This window comes from Ovis canadensis, chromosome 23, assembly GCF_042477335.2.
Source record: "Ovis canadensis isolate MfBH-ARS-UI-01 breed Bighorn chromosome 23, ARS-UI_OviCan_v2, whole genome shotgun sequence".
Lineage (NCBI taxonomy): Eukaryota > Metazoa > Chordata > Mammalia > Artiodactyla > Bovidae > Ovis > Ovis canadensis.
This window is the reverse complement of record NC_091267.1, coordinates 34660234-34673233: the sequence shown is the minus strand read 5'-3', so window position 1 is coordinate 34673233 and position 13000 is coordinate 34660234. Positions and strand designations below refer to the sequence as shown.

General features: G+C 41.4%; 1 protein-coding gene across 3 annotated transcripts in view; it reads right to left on the bottom strand.

The window, feature by feature from the left end:
- The window catches only part of RPRD1A (regulation of nuclear pre-mRNA domain containing 1A), a 68080-nt gene extending 58771 nt beyond the window's left edge, over window positions 1–9309 (bottom strand). For 2 of the 3 annotated variants that reach the window (XM_069568704.1, XM_069568705.1), the window contains exon 1: window positions 8975–9303. In XM_069568704.1, the coding sequence (XP_069424805.1) occupies window positions 8975–9125 (151 nt within the window). In that variant the 5' untranslated portion in view covers window positions 9126–9303. Of the gene's footprint in view, window positions 1–8974 lie in introns of all 3 variants that reach the window. The other variant, XM_069568703.1, reaches the window with a different exon arrangement.
- Window positions 9310–13000: the final 3691 nt, after the last annotated feature.

Genomic DNA, 13000 nt, shown 5'->3' with positions numbered 1-13000 from the left:
GAACTTCATGTATACTTCTCATTTTGTTACACAGATTATTTAAAAGACATGTAATCACATCTAATGCGATTCTCTAGTCAAACACTGAGAGCTTTTCCCCTACAATCCAGAAAAAGAGAAGAATGCTCACTTTCACCACTTTTATTCAACATACTACTGGAACTTCTAGGGAGAGCAATCAGGCAAGAAAAAGAAATAAGATCCAAATTAGAAGCAAAGAAGTAAAATTATCTGTGATCATCAATGTTACTTGTTGTAAATAAAACCCTAATGAGTCCACAAAAAACTGTTAGAGCTAATAAATGAATTCAGCAAACGTGCAGCATATAAAACATTAAAAAATGAACTGCATTTCTATAAACTAACAATGAACAATAGAAAAAATAAACTAAGAATTCTATTTATAATTTTATCAAAAAGAATAAAATATTTAGGAATAAATTTAACCAAACAGGTATAAGACTTGTATACTGAAAACCATAACAAGAAATAAAAGATACAAATAAATTGGAATATATCTCATTTTCATGGACTGGAAGATTTAATACTACTAAGATAACCATATTCAAATTAACCTACAAATTAAATGGAATCCCTGTCAAAATGCCAAACCCATCCTAAAATTCAGATAGATTTCCAACTGATCCTAAATAGCCAAAAGAATCTTAAAAAGAAAATTAAAGTTAAAAGACTATTTGCTGATTTCAGTACTTAAGAGAAAACAACAGTAATCAGAATAGTATAGTATAGGCATAAGGACAGATGTACAGACCAACAGAATAGAATAAAGAGCCCAGAAACAAACACCTGCATACATAGTCTTCACTGGTTATTATGGAAAGGAAAATTAAACCACAGATACTACTCCATAATCATTAGAATGTCTTTTCTCGAAACAAACCAAAAAACAACAACAACAACAACAGAAAACACTGTGTACTGAAGAAGATGTGCAGAAACTGGAGTCCTGGCGCACTGCAAGGGGCAACATAAGACGGCGCAGTCAGTGCGGAAAACAGTGCAGCTGTTCCTCACAAAACCAGACACAGAATTACCACAGGATTTTCCAGCTTCACTTCCGGGCACACACTCAGAAGAACTGAAGAAGGCACTCAAACACAGATATTTGTACAATCTTGTTCATACCAGTGTTGCTCACAACAGCCAAAAAGTGGAAGCAACTCTACTGTCATCAACAGATGATTAAAATCTGGTATATAGATACAAGACTATTATTTAGCTCCTAAAAAGGGAAAAACGTCTGACACATGCTACAGCATGGATGAACCTGGAAAATTATGTTAAGTTAAATAAACCACTCCCAAAAGAATAAATTCCATGATTTCACTTAAACGAGCCAACCCAGAGTGGCCAAATTCATACTCACAGAAGTATGGGTGGTTGCCAGGGGTGGGAGAGAATAGGGAATTACTGTTTAATGGGAATGGAGTTTCAGCTTGGGAAAATGAAAAAAGTTCTGGAGGAGGATGGTGATGACAGTTGCAAATCAGTGCGAATTGACTTAACTGTACACTTAAAAAATGGTTAAAATGGTAAATTAACATTATGTATATTTTACTAAAATAAAGAGGGAAAAAAAGGTTAAAGTGTTAAATTTTATGTTTCATATGTTTTACCATAATTGAAAAAGCCCACGCACACACACAGACACACACACACACGGGTTAAGATTTAACAAAATCAGTAAGCTGAGCTACTGTGATCAGCAGTCAGGAAAGTGACTTTTTTTAGCTGTGAACATGCAGTTTGAAAAATACAATGATTACTGGTACAGTCTGGTGCCTCTGCCTTGATTAATTATTAGGCACTACCAGTTTTCACCCACCTTTCCTTTTACGCCATCAAAGAACATACCAACACAGCAAAAAGAGCTGTGAGAGAGAGAATATCTTGGTAGTATTTGAAAAATAATTTTTACCTTGTCTCATATGCTTCCTAAAAGGGTTCTGGTGATCCACCAAAGGGGATCTAGCGACCACACTTTCAGAACCACTTCTCTAAGAATGGATAAATATGGGAAGAGCAGAACAATATGACAGACTGAAAAAGCTAGAAATTCTTCCAAGTCTTCCTCAAACAGGTCAGTGTTTGTAACTGGAGTTCATTATTGGCCTTAACACATCAGAAGTTCCTAAAAATCTTATGATGGGCACACAATGTATACAAAATGCAGTTTGTGAAGACAACATAAAGACATACAAAAAGGTGTTAAATCATCTTTTTAAATTTTTTAAATCTTTTTTATTACTTTTTATTTTATTTTGGCCACACTGTGCAGCTTGTGGGATCTTAGTTCCCCAATCAGGGATCAAACTTGGACCTTCAACAATTAAAGTGCAGTCTTAACCACTAGACTGCTGGGGAATTCCCTGTATCTTTTCTGAGTTGAGAGGAAATTCATATAAGTTTAAATTAACAATGTTAAAGTATATATATAACCCAGGGACATTTATCATACAGTTGTGCTGCCATCACCTATATCTAATTCCAAAACACTTTTGTCACTCTCAAAGACAACCTCATACCCATTCAAGTCATTCATTTCCCATTCCTCTTCTCTCCGAGTCTCTGGCAATGCCCTTCTCTCTTTGTGGATTCATCTATTCTGGATATTTCATATAAATTTCACTTCACATGTTTTTGAGGTTCACCCACATTGCACATGAATCAGCATTTCATTCCTTTTCATGGCAGAATAATGTTTCTTTGCATGGATATACCACATGAATCTACTCATGCACTGATGGACAGTCAGGCTGTTTTCACCTTTTGGGTATTGTGAATTGTACCACTGTGAGTATTCTTGTAAAGTATTTGTCTGAAAACCTGCTTTCAATTCTAGTGAATACATACCTAGACGTAAAATTACCTCAAGAGTGCTAGTAAAAGAGGTGGACAGGACTTCCCTGGTGGTCCACTGGTTAAGAATTCACCTTCCAATGCAGGGGCATGGGTTTGATTCCTGGTGGGGGACCTAAAATCCCACACGGCGTGAGGCAACTAAGGCCCACGCACCATAACAACCAGGCCTATGGGCTCTAGAGCCCTTCCATCGTAACTAGAGAGAAGCCCAGCCCTGCAACAGAAGATTCTGTATGCCACTACTAAGACTCGATGAAGACAAATAAATAAATATTAACAACAACAAAAAAAGTTGAGGAGTTAGGCAGTAGGGTGGGATAGGACACACACAAAAATACTGCTAGAACAGTAATAAAAAAAGTTGCAGGTGGGGCATGTATGAAGAAAGGCGTCAAGACAACCTTTAAGTTCTGAGTTTAGGCAACTAGTAGACAGTAATTCCTTTCACTAAAATACGAAATATAGGAAGAGTAACAGGGAAGCGGGACAAGAGCGGGGAAAAGACGATAAACTGTTGTTTTGTACATGCTTGATGTGCTCAAGAAATACCATTCAGTGGCATTTAGACTGCTAAAAAAGAAAAAAAAATTACTGAATCATCAGCACAGTGATGGCAGGAAACATATTTTAAGGCACCAATTATAAATATATAAAGTGAAATTATTCTTAATCATTAAAAGCTTTCTACATGCTATAGCATATTAACTGTATTTTTAAAAATTCTAAAACAATTGCTGCTGTTGTTCAGTCACCAAGTTAAGTCCAATTCTTTGTGATCCCATGGACTGCAGCACACCAGGCTCCTTTGTCCTCCATCACGTCCAAGAGTTTGCTCAGATTCATATCCATTAAGACAGTGATGCTGTCTAACCATCTCATCCTCTGCTCCATGCTTCTCTTTTTGCCTTCAGTCTTTCCCAGCATCAGGGTCTTTTCCAATGAGTTGGGTCTTCAAAACAGGTGGCCAAAGTATGGGAGCTTCAGCTTCAGTCCTTTCAATGAATATTCAGTGTTGATTTCCTTTAGGATTGACTGGTTTGATCTCCTTGATGTCTGTGGAATTCTCAAGAATTTTCTCCAGCACCACAATTTGAAAGCATCAATTTTTTGGCATTCAGCCTTCTTTATGGTTCAACTCTCACATCTGTACATAAGACTACTGGAAAAACCATAGCTTTGACTATACTAACCTTTATTAGCAAAGTATTATCTCTGCTTTTTAATACACTGTCTAGGTTTCTTATAGCTTTTCTTCCAAGGAGTAAGCGTCTTTTACTTTTGTGGCTGCAGTCACCATCTGCACTGATTTTGGAACTCAAGAAAATAAAATCTGCCACTGTTTCCACTTTTTTCCCATCTATTTGCCATGAAGTGATGGGACTGGATGCCATGATCTTAGTTTTCTGAATGCTGAGCTTTAAACCAGCCTTTTCACTCTCCTCTTTCACTTTCACCAAGAAGCTCTTTAGTTTCTCTTCACTTCTGCCATTAAGGGTGGTGGTATGTGCATATCTGAGGTTACTGATATTTCTCCCCACAATCCTGATTCCAGCTTGTGCTTCATCCACCCTGGCATTTCACATGATGTACTCTGCATATAAATTAAATGAGCAGGGTGACAATAAACAGCCTTGATGTACTCCTTTCTCAATTTTGAACCAGTCCCTTGTTTCATGTCTGGTTCTAATTGTTGCCTCTTGACCTGCATACAGGTTTCTCGGGAGGCAAGTAAGGTGATCTGGCATTTCCATCTCTTTAGGAATTTTCCACAGTTTGTTGTGATCCACACAGTCAAAAGCTTTACTGTAATCAATGAAGCAGAAATAGATGTTTTTCTGGAATTCTCTTGCTTTTTCTATGATCCAAAGGATGTTGGCAATTTGATCTCTGGTTCCCCTGCCTTTTCTAAATTCAGCTTGTACATCTGAAGGTCTTAGTTTACATACTGTTGAAGCCTAGCTGGAAGGACTTTGAGCTTTACCTTGCCAGCATGTGAAATGAGTGCAATTGTATGGTAGCTTGAACATTCTTTGGTATAGCCATTCTCAGAATCAGAATGAAAACCTGACACTTTCTAGTCCTGTGATCACGGCTGGGCTTTCCAAATTTGTTGGCATACTGAGTGCAACACTTTCACAGCATTATTTTTCAGGATTTGAAATAGCTCAGCTAGAATTCCAACACCTCCACTGGCTTTGTTCTTAGTAACAACAGACTGGTTCCAAATAGGAAAAGGATTATGTCAAGGCTGTATACTGTCACCCTGCTTATTTAACTTATATGCGGAGTACATCGTGAGAAATGCTGGGCCGGGAGAAACATCAATAACCTCAGATATGCAGATGACACCACCCTTATGGCAGAAAGTGAAGAGGAACTAAAAAGCCTCAAGATGAAAGTGAAGAGCAGAGTGAAAAGGTTGGCTTAAAGCTCAACATTCAAAAAACAAAGATCATGGCATCTGGTCCCATCACTTCATGGCAAATAGATGGGGAAACAGTGGAAACAGTGGCTGACTTTATTTTGGGGGGCTCCAAAATCACTGCAGATGGTAAGCAGCCATGAAATTAAAAGATGCTTACTCCTTGGAAGAAAAGTTATGACCAACCTAGAGAGCATATTCAAAAGCAGAGACATTACTTTGCCAACAAAGGTCCTTCCAGTCAAGGCTATGGTTTTTCCAGTAGTCATGTATGGATGTGAGAGTTGGACTGTGAAGAAAGCTGAGCGCCAATGAATTGATGCTTTTGAACTGTGATGTTGGAGAAGACTCTTGAGAGTCCCTTGGACTGCAAGGAGATCCAACCAGTCCATTCTGAAGAAGATCAGCCCTGGGATTTCTTCGGAAGGAATGATGCTAAAGCTGCAACTCCAGTCCTTTGGCCACCTCATGCAAAGAGTTGACTCACTGGAAAAGACCCTGATCCTGGGAGGGACTGGGGGCAGGAGGAGAAGGGGACGACCGAGGATGAGATGGCTGGATGGCATCACCAACTCGATGGTCGTAAGTTTGAGTTAACTCCGGGAGTTGGTGATGGACAGGGAGGCCTGGCATGCTGTGATTCATGGGGTCGCGTAGAGTCGGACACGACTGGGCGACTGAACTGAACTGAACTGAATGCTTATAGGGTAGGTTAATTGTATCTCAATAGAGCTCTAATTATTTTGGTAATTATATCTCAACAGAGCTGTTACAAAACAAGAAAATGCTCACTTCTGTTTTTGGTTACACTGTGTTGTATGTATCAAGGATATAGCTACTTTGTTCTTCTTAGGGGCCCTGGGGTACATATCTCCAAAAAGAAATTATCTTTCTTTCAGGGAGACAAAGATAAGCAGACAAGCAGGGGAAACCGTCATAACTGCATTTGACATAGCATTTCACCTACTGGTTCTTACATTTTCATCAGTACTTTTCCCTACCAATGTCATTTAACCACTTCAAGAAACTAAAAAATGCGAAGCTTAATACAAAATGTTCAACTAATTTTCCTTAGTTTATTTCTTGACATTCCAAATTTGATCAATCCTTTGTAAAATACTTATTCTGCAGAGATAATGTGAGGATTCAAGATATCACAATAAGATGTCTAAAATAATGCCTGGTTCTCAGTAAATTACTGTCATCATCATTATACTAAAGAAAACAAAGGATCCTAAAGTTGATAAGCAAAACTGCAGAGAACGGGGAGGACATAAAGGTTATGTGTGCCCTACAAAGGCACAATCATGTCACGGAAAGGAAACACTTGGCAGAAAATCCCACATCACACTGAAAAATGCAGCAGCGTGATCACCTCCACAATTACCATCATTTCTATCTTCACCATCAACACCCAACACTTCTCTCCCCTAAAGCATCTATTTACATGCCTTTAATTTTTTCTATTTATGGAATATTTAAACCTATGAAAACATTCCCAAACTCAGCTAACAGAGAATCTTATCATTTTCAATACATGTTTCAAATATATGTACTATGTGCTACACAGATCTGTTTTCATTTCCTCTCTCCCACTATCTTGGCCTATGGGGTCAAGCATGTTTTCAGACTTTCACTACATGGCATAATGGTCTGCACCTTGCTTTCTTAGCTCAACATTTTGCTTGTTTGTTGTTTTTTAATTCAGTCATGTTGTTTCATGTAGATCTAGTTAATTCATGAAAACTGTATTATATTAATATTGTATGAATGTAAAAACACAGTTGTCCATACTCTAATGAGATGTCTACACTGTTTATCTATTTTTATTAACAGGCTACAATAATTTCTTGAGTTTCCAGGATATAGTCATAGAACTAGTAGGTCAAAGGACATATGCCTTCAACTTCATTAGAGGTTACTAAGTTCATCTCCTTTTTCACAACCAGCAGCAGTATAAGAGAGTTCTTGTTTCCTGTCCTCCTCACCAATCCTTGGCACTGTCATACATTTTGCAGGGCCATTCTCCCTCCGTTTGCAGGATCTTAAGTTCCCTGACTAGGGATCAAACTCAGTACTCTCCCCACTTCCCGCAGTGAAAGCTTTGGGGCCTAACCACTGGATCATCAGGGAATTCTCTGTCATACTTTTAAACTTTGCAAACCAAATGGTCTAATGCAGTACTTCATTGATTTATGTCTTCTTGATTAGTAAGATGAGTATCATTTACCGGTCTTTCACGATTCTGCTTATGTGAAATGCCTTTAACAGTGATGGCCACTTTTCTACTGATCTGTGGTAGTTCTTAAGAATAGTCTGGGTAACAATCCTTTTGCTCTTTCTCCCTCCCCTCCAACATAAACAATATAAAACTGTTGCTGATTTTCATATCTAATAAGGTAGATAAGCAAAGATAATTCCTGCCTTCTCAAAGTTAATAGCTATTTTCCAGACATTTATGTCTGTGTTTCTCAAACCTTTTTGGCCACTCACAAGTGAATTTCTCCATGAGGGCCAATAAACACACACTTAACATATGAAGTGAAAAACAGGACTCTACATCAGTTTTTTCTAAGTAATTAACAACAAGCAAATACACAAGAAAATCACAGCTTGTCTCCTTTCTATATAAATAATTTGGATAGGGTATTAATACAACATATGGCTTTCGTATGGATCAGTACACAAGCATTTATTTGATTAATAACTGTTAGCTAAAATGCTTAATTCATAATATCAGGTACATCCGGATGCCTGAAACAATAATTAAAGAGTCTACTCTCTTTATCCAATAAATTAAGGTATAAATCCAGACTAAGCAGATCAAATATTTTAATTTTCAGTCGCACCATCATACAGTCGGTTCTCCTGGAAAAATTTGCTCTGCAGTAATGAAATGATTCTTCTAGATATTTTAGTGACAGCAGATTTCAGCTGGAAAAAAGTTAACTTCACTTACAGAAGCACTATCGAATGCTTTGTAAAATAAAGACACTACCCTAAAGACGTGTAATAATAGACCAAGAAAGTACCTTAGATCACTTAACTAATACATTTTCAGGTGAGCCACGTGCAATCCAGAAATTAAGAAATCTCCCTAATCCAGGTCCTCCTAGAATCTACAGTCCTCTAAAATCCACAAAATCAGGATTCTTTCCATTACATCATGCATCTTATTTTAGACTCCCCCAGTCTAAAAACTGATTCCTGTCTTGATTTTACAAGATAGTTTTGTGTTATAGAAATAAAATCATCTCCCAACCCCATAACAATCTTTTACTTTCCATACTTCCCAATTTTGCCCTTCCCCCTATCCTCCATTAGACTGTACACAATGAAAAAAAAAAAAACCTGACTGCTAAATTTCTGAGTGTAATTAGTAGTGGAGTCCTGAGCCCCTGGCTACTGTTTCCACGTTAAACATAGCACTAATCCTTTATATCTTATCCAACAACACCTACTAAACATCGCTTCGCAGGAAGCGCGGTGCACGCCGCTCCTCCTCGCCGGCAGCCCACCGACGCCAGGGAGCCCGGGGCGCCGGGTAGGGGCGGTGCGGGGCACCCGGGGGCTGGGGTCGCTGGGGGAGTGGGGATCCCAAGGAGCGCGGGGAGGGGGGTCCCGGAGGCGCCAGGGAAAAGGCCGGGGGGCGAGGAGCGGCCGACTCACCTTTCCGCAGCTCCCGCTCCCACACGGTGACGATGGGTCGCGAGTGCTTGCGATGGTGGATGAGCCACAGGGACAAGGTCTGCACGCTCTGCTGCGAGTTGCTCAACTCCGACAGCTTCTTCTCCAGCGCCGCCTCGGAGAAAGCGGACATCCCTCCGGCACCGCGTTTGCGCCGTCCCACGCGGTGGGGCTGAGCGGAGGAGACTTTCGCCGCCCCCGCCGCGGCCTCGCCCCCTCACCCCACCCTTCCCCACGCCCTCACCACCACTGCCGCCACATCCAACACCGGCCGCAAACCAGCAAGATGGCGTCCAGCCGGCAGTGACGTCACGGCTGGCCGATGCCCCGCCCCCCGACCAGGCGCGGCCGAGAGGCGGGAACTCCTAGCGGAAGAGGCGGGACCGAGGCTAGTGCTGAAGAGGCGGGACCGAGGCTAGTGCTGAAGAGGCGGGGCGGGTCTGGGCGGGAGGCGGGGCGGGTCTGGGCGGGAGGCGGGGCGGGTCTGGGCGGGAGGCGGGGCGGGTCTGGGCGGGAGGCGGGGCGGGTCTGGGCGGGAGGCGGGGCGGGTCTGGGCGGGAGGCGGGGCGGGTCTGGGCGGGAGGCGGGGCGGGTCTGGGCGGGAGGCGGGGCGGGTCTGGGCGGGAGGCGGGGCGGGTCTGGGCGGGAGGCGGGGCGGGTCTGGGCGGGAGGCGGGGCGGGTCTGGGCGGGAGGCGGGGCGGGTCTGGGCGGGAGGCGGGGCGGGTCTGGGCGGGAGGCGGGGCGGGTCTGGGCGGGAGGCGGGGCGGGTCTGGGCGGGAGGCGGGGCGGGTCTGGGCGGGAGGCGGGGCGGGTCTGGGCGGGAGGCGGGGCGGGTCTGGGCGGGAGGCGGGGCGGGTCTGGGCGGGAGGCGGGGCGGGTCTGGGCGGGAGGCGGGGCGGGTCTGGGCGGGAGGCGGGGCGGGTCTGGGCGGGAGGCGGGGCGGGTCTGGGCGGGAGGCGGGGCGGGGTTGGCCAAGCTCCTTCTAGGAGAAGGTCTCTTTCCCAAGCGGTAGTTAAAATCTACATAGGTATTTAAATTTAGTACAGCCACTTTGGAAGATAATATGGCGTGATATAGTCCATTTTATTATACACCTTTCTTGTGACCCTGCGATTTCCCTAACTGCTAACAATGCTAGGAAAACACTAGCACGTTTGCCAGGCCTAGAACCTTTCTTCTGGGGGAAACTATGTCTCCAAAGGGGTAATTAAAAATCCCTTGAACACCAGGCGTTGTGTGGTCCAGCTGCATAACAGAGAGGGGTTGGGACTTTAAGTAAATGGCTAAATTATTTGTGATAGTTCATATTACAGAATACATGCAGTAGTTTAAAAGATTTATAAATCCAGTGGTGGGTTGTGTTTTTTTTAAGTTGCAAAAAAAAGATACAGAATAATGTTTCTTTTATAAAAATGTACATTTTATAAGAATTCATAAGTATATAAAGGCATGGCAAAAAGGTCTAGAAAAATACACATTGCATTAATAGTGGTGTAAAGACAGGATAAGAATTGGCGCCCCTTAAGCTCTGAATTTTTTCATCTTTTACAAGAACATATTCATGTATTACAGAATTTAAAACTAATTTCAGAATTCTCATAATTCAGCACATTTTGACATAGCATTTGTCTGAATTATGATACATCACAAAAGAAACAGAAGAGGAGATACTATCATATTCTAAATATGAATGCAAAAAAAAAGGTACATAAGAAACCACAGGAATGCCTAAGCCATGTTTTGAGACGCACTGCTTAAGAACTTTCCACCAAGTAGGCATCAAATAGACCTATTTATTTGAAGCAGGGGCTGCAAAACATTGTAGATGTGTGTTAGTCACTCAGTCGTGTCCAGTTCTTTGCCACCTCATGGACTTAGCCTGCCAGTCTTCTCTGTCCATGGAATTCTGCAGGCAAGAATACTGTAGTTAATAGCCATTCCCCTCCAAGGGATCTTCTCGACCCAGGGATCAAACCCAGGTCTCTTGCATTGAAGGCTGATTCTTTACTGTCTGAGCCACCATGGAAGCCCAAAGATGTACTAAATGCGATTAATGTATGTTTTCAAATGGTTAATTTTATGTTATGTGCATTTTATTTCAGTAAAAAAAAAAAGAAACCTAATAGCAATGACTACATTTATTTCACATTCTCCACATTGTAATGGACCCAAACGGTTATGAGGGCTCTTATGTTTGCCAAACTTAGGATAAAAGAAAATTTGCAAGCTAAAAAAAGTTCAGTTTTAAGTTAAATTTTGTGTAAGGTTTTTTTTTTTTTACTTAAGAATTTTTTATTTTTAATTGAAGTGTAGTTGATTTACAATATTATATTAGCTTCAGGTGTACAAATAGTGACTCAGCATTTTTGTAGATTATACTCTATTTTAAGTTATTAGAAGATGATAGCTATAATTCCTTGTGCTCTGTATATGTAAATCATTAATAAATTTATGTTCAATGGTGTATTTCTCCAGTTAAAAGAAGCATACTGATGTTCGTATACAAAGACATACAGTAACAGGGTACAAAAGATTTCACTTACAAGTTTCCAGATTTGAATGTTCTTGTCAAATGGTAATATGTCTAGTACATTTTATGAACTGAAAGAGTAGAGAGATTTTTTCAGTGCTCTCAGGTTATCATAAATTAATCCTTTATACAATATATTACTCCCCTCTATTCTGATAATAGTACTAAATATAATAAATGAGGGAAAGCTGTTCAATCTTATCACCAAAAGGTATGCATGGCTACTGTCTTCACCAGTCACCTAGCCAGCTTCTATATACTTTTAGACCAGGAGCTTTTAGGTTATGAAGACGATCAGAGAAAATTTCAATAAGAAGGACCTAAGCAAGTGCTGGTATCAAGTTACACGACAGTAAAATTCCAAGGTATTGATCCCTGGGTTCAAGTCTCTCAATTAGAGGGACACAAGCCATCATCAATTCATTGTTCCAGTTGTCTCGTGAAACATATTAAACCGTCCCCAAAGAGTGACTTTTCAAACAATAACAATCATTTTATTTTAGCTCAAAAACTTGAGGAATGACCAAGGTCAGTTAGCATTTATGCGGTCACAGTCAGATTATGGCTAGAATCACCTCAAAGGATTCCTTGCTCATGTTTGATGCCTGGGCTGGAGAGACTGAAACCACTGGGAGGTGAAAGAGCTAGAGCCCTCAGATCCATCTCTTCTCCTCCCTTCTCTCTCTTTTCTTATCTTCTCATCTCCTCCTCTTCTTCCTCTTCCTCTTCTTCACCTCTCTCCCTTTCCCCACTTCCCTCCCTCCCTCCCTTCTTCATCTTCACATGATCTCTTCACATGGCAACTCCAGGATACACAGATCTCTTAGACAACTGCAGAAGTCTCTAGACTGAGTGTCCCAGGGGCACCTGGAGGTCACACAAAATTGCTTCTATCTTTTCTATTAGACAACACAGTCAAAGCCCACTCCATTCATGGACATAGACTCTACTTCTTTAAAAAAAAATTTTGACTGCATCACATGGCATGTGAGATCTTAGTTCGCTGACCAAGGATCAAACCTGTACCCTCTGTGCTGGAAGCACAATAGAGACCTCCTCTTGATGGAGGGAGCACCAACAACCCACAGACATGGTTCCAAGCATCCTATTGGATGCTTCCCACTTTTTGTCTTCAGTTAGTCCTGGGTATAATACCTAACGCCTAATGTGATTTTCTTGTCTTTTAGCTAAAACATGTAATAAAACTAACTGTTGGGTTTGCATCCACTTTCCTTTGAGTGCCACCCAGTCCCCTCTAGTATCTTTTCCACCATCAGTTGATTTCTGGTTAACTAAATTCAATTTGTTGTTATTTAGTCGCTAAGTTGTATCCAATTCTTTGTGACCCCATGGATTGTAACCCACCAGGCTCTTCTGTCCATGGAATTTCCCAAGCAAGAATACTGGAGTGGGCTGCCATGTCCTTCTCCAGGGAATCTTCCTGACCCAGGGATAGAACCCATGTCTCCTGCATTGG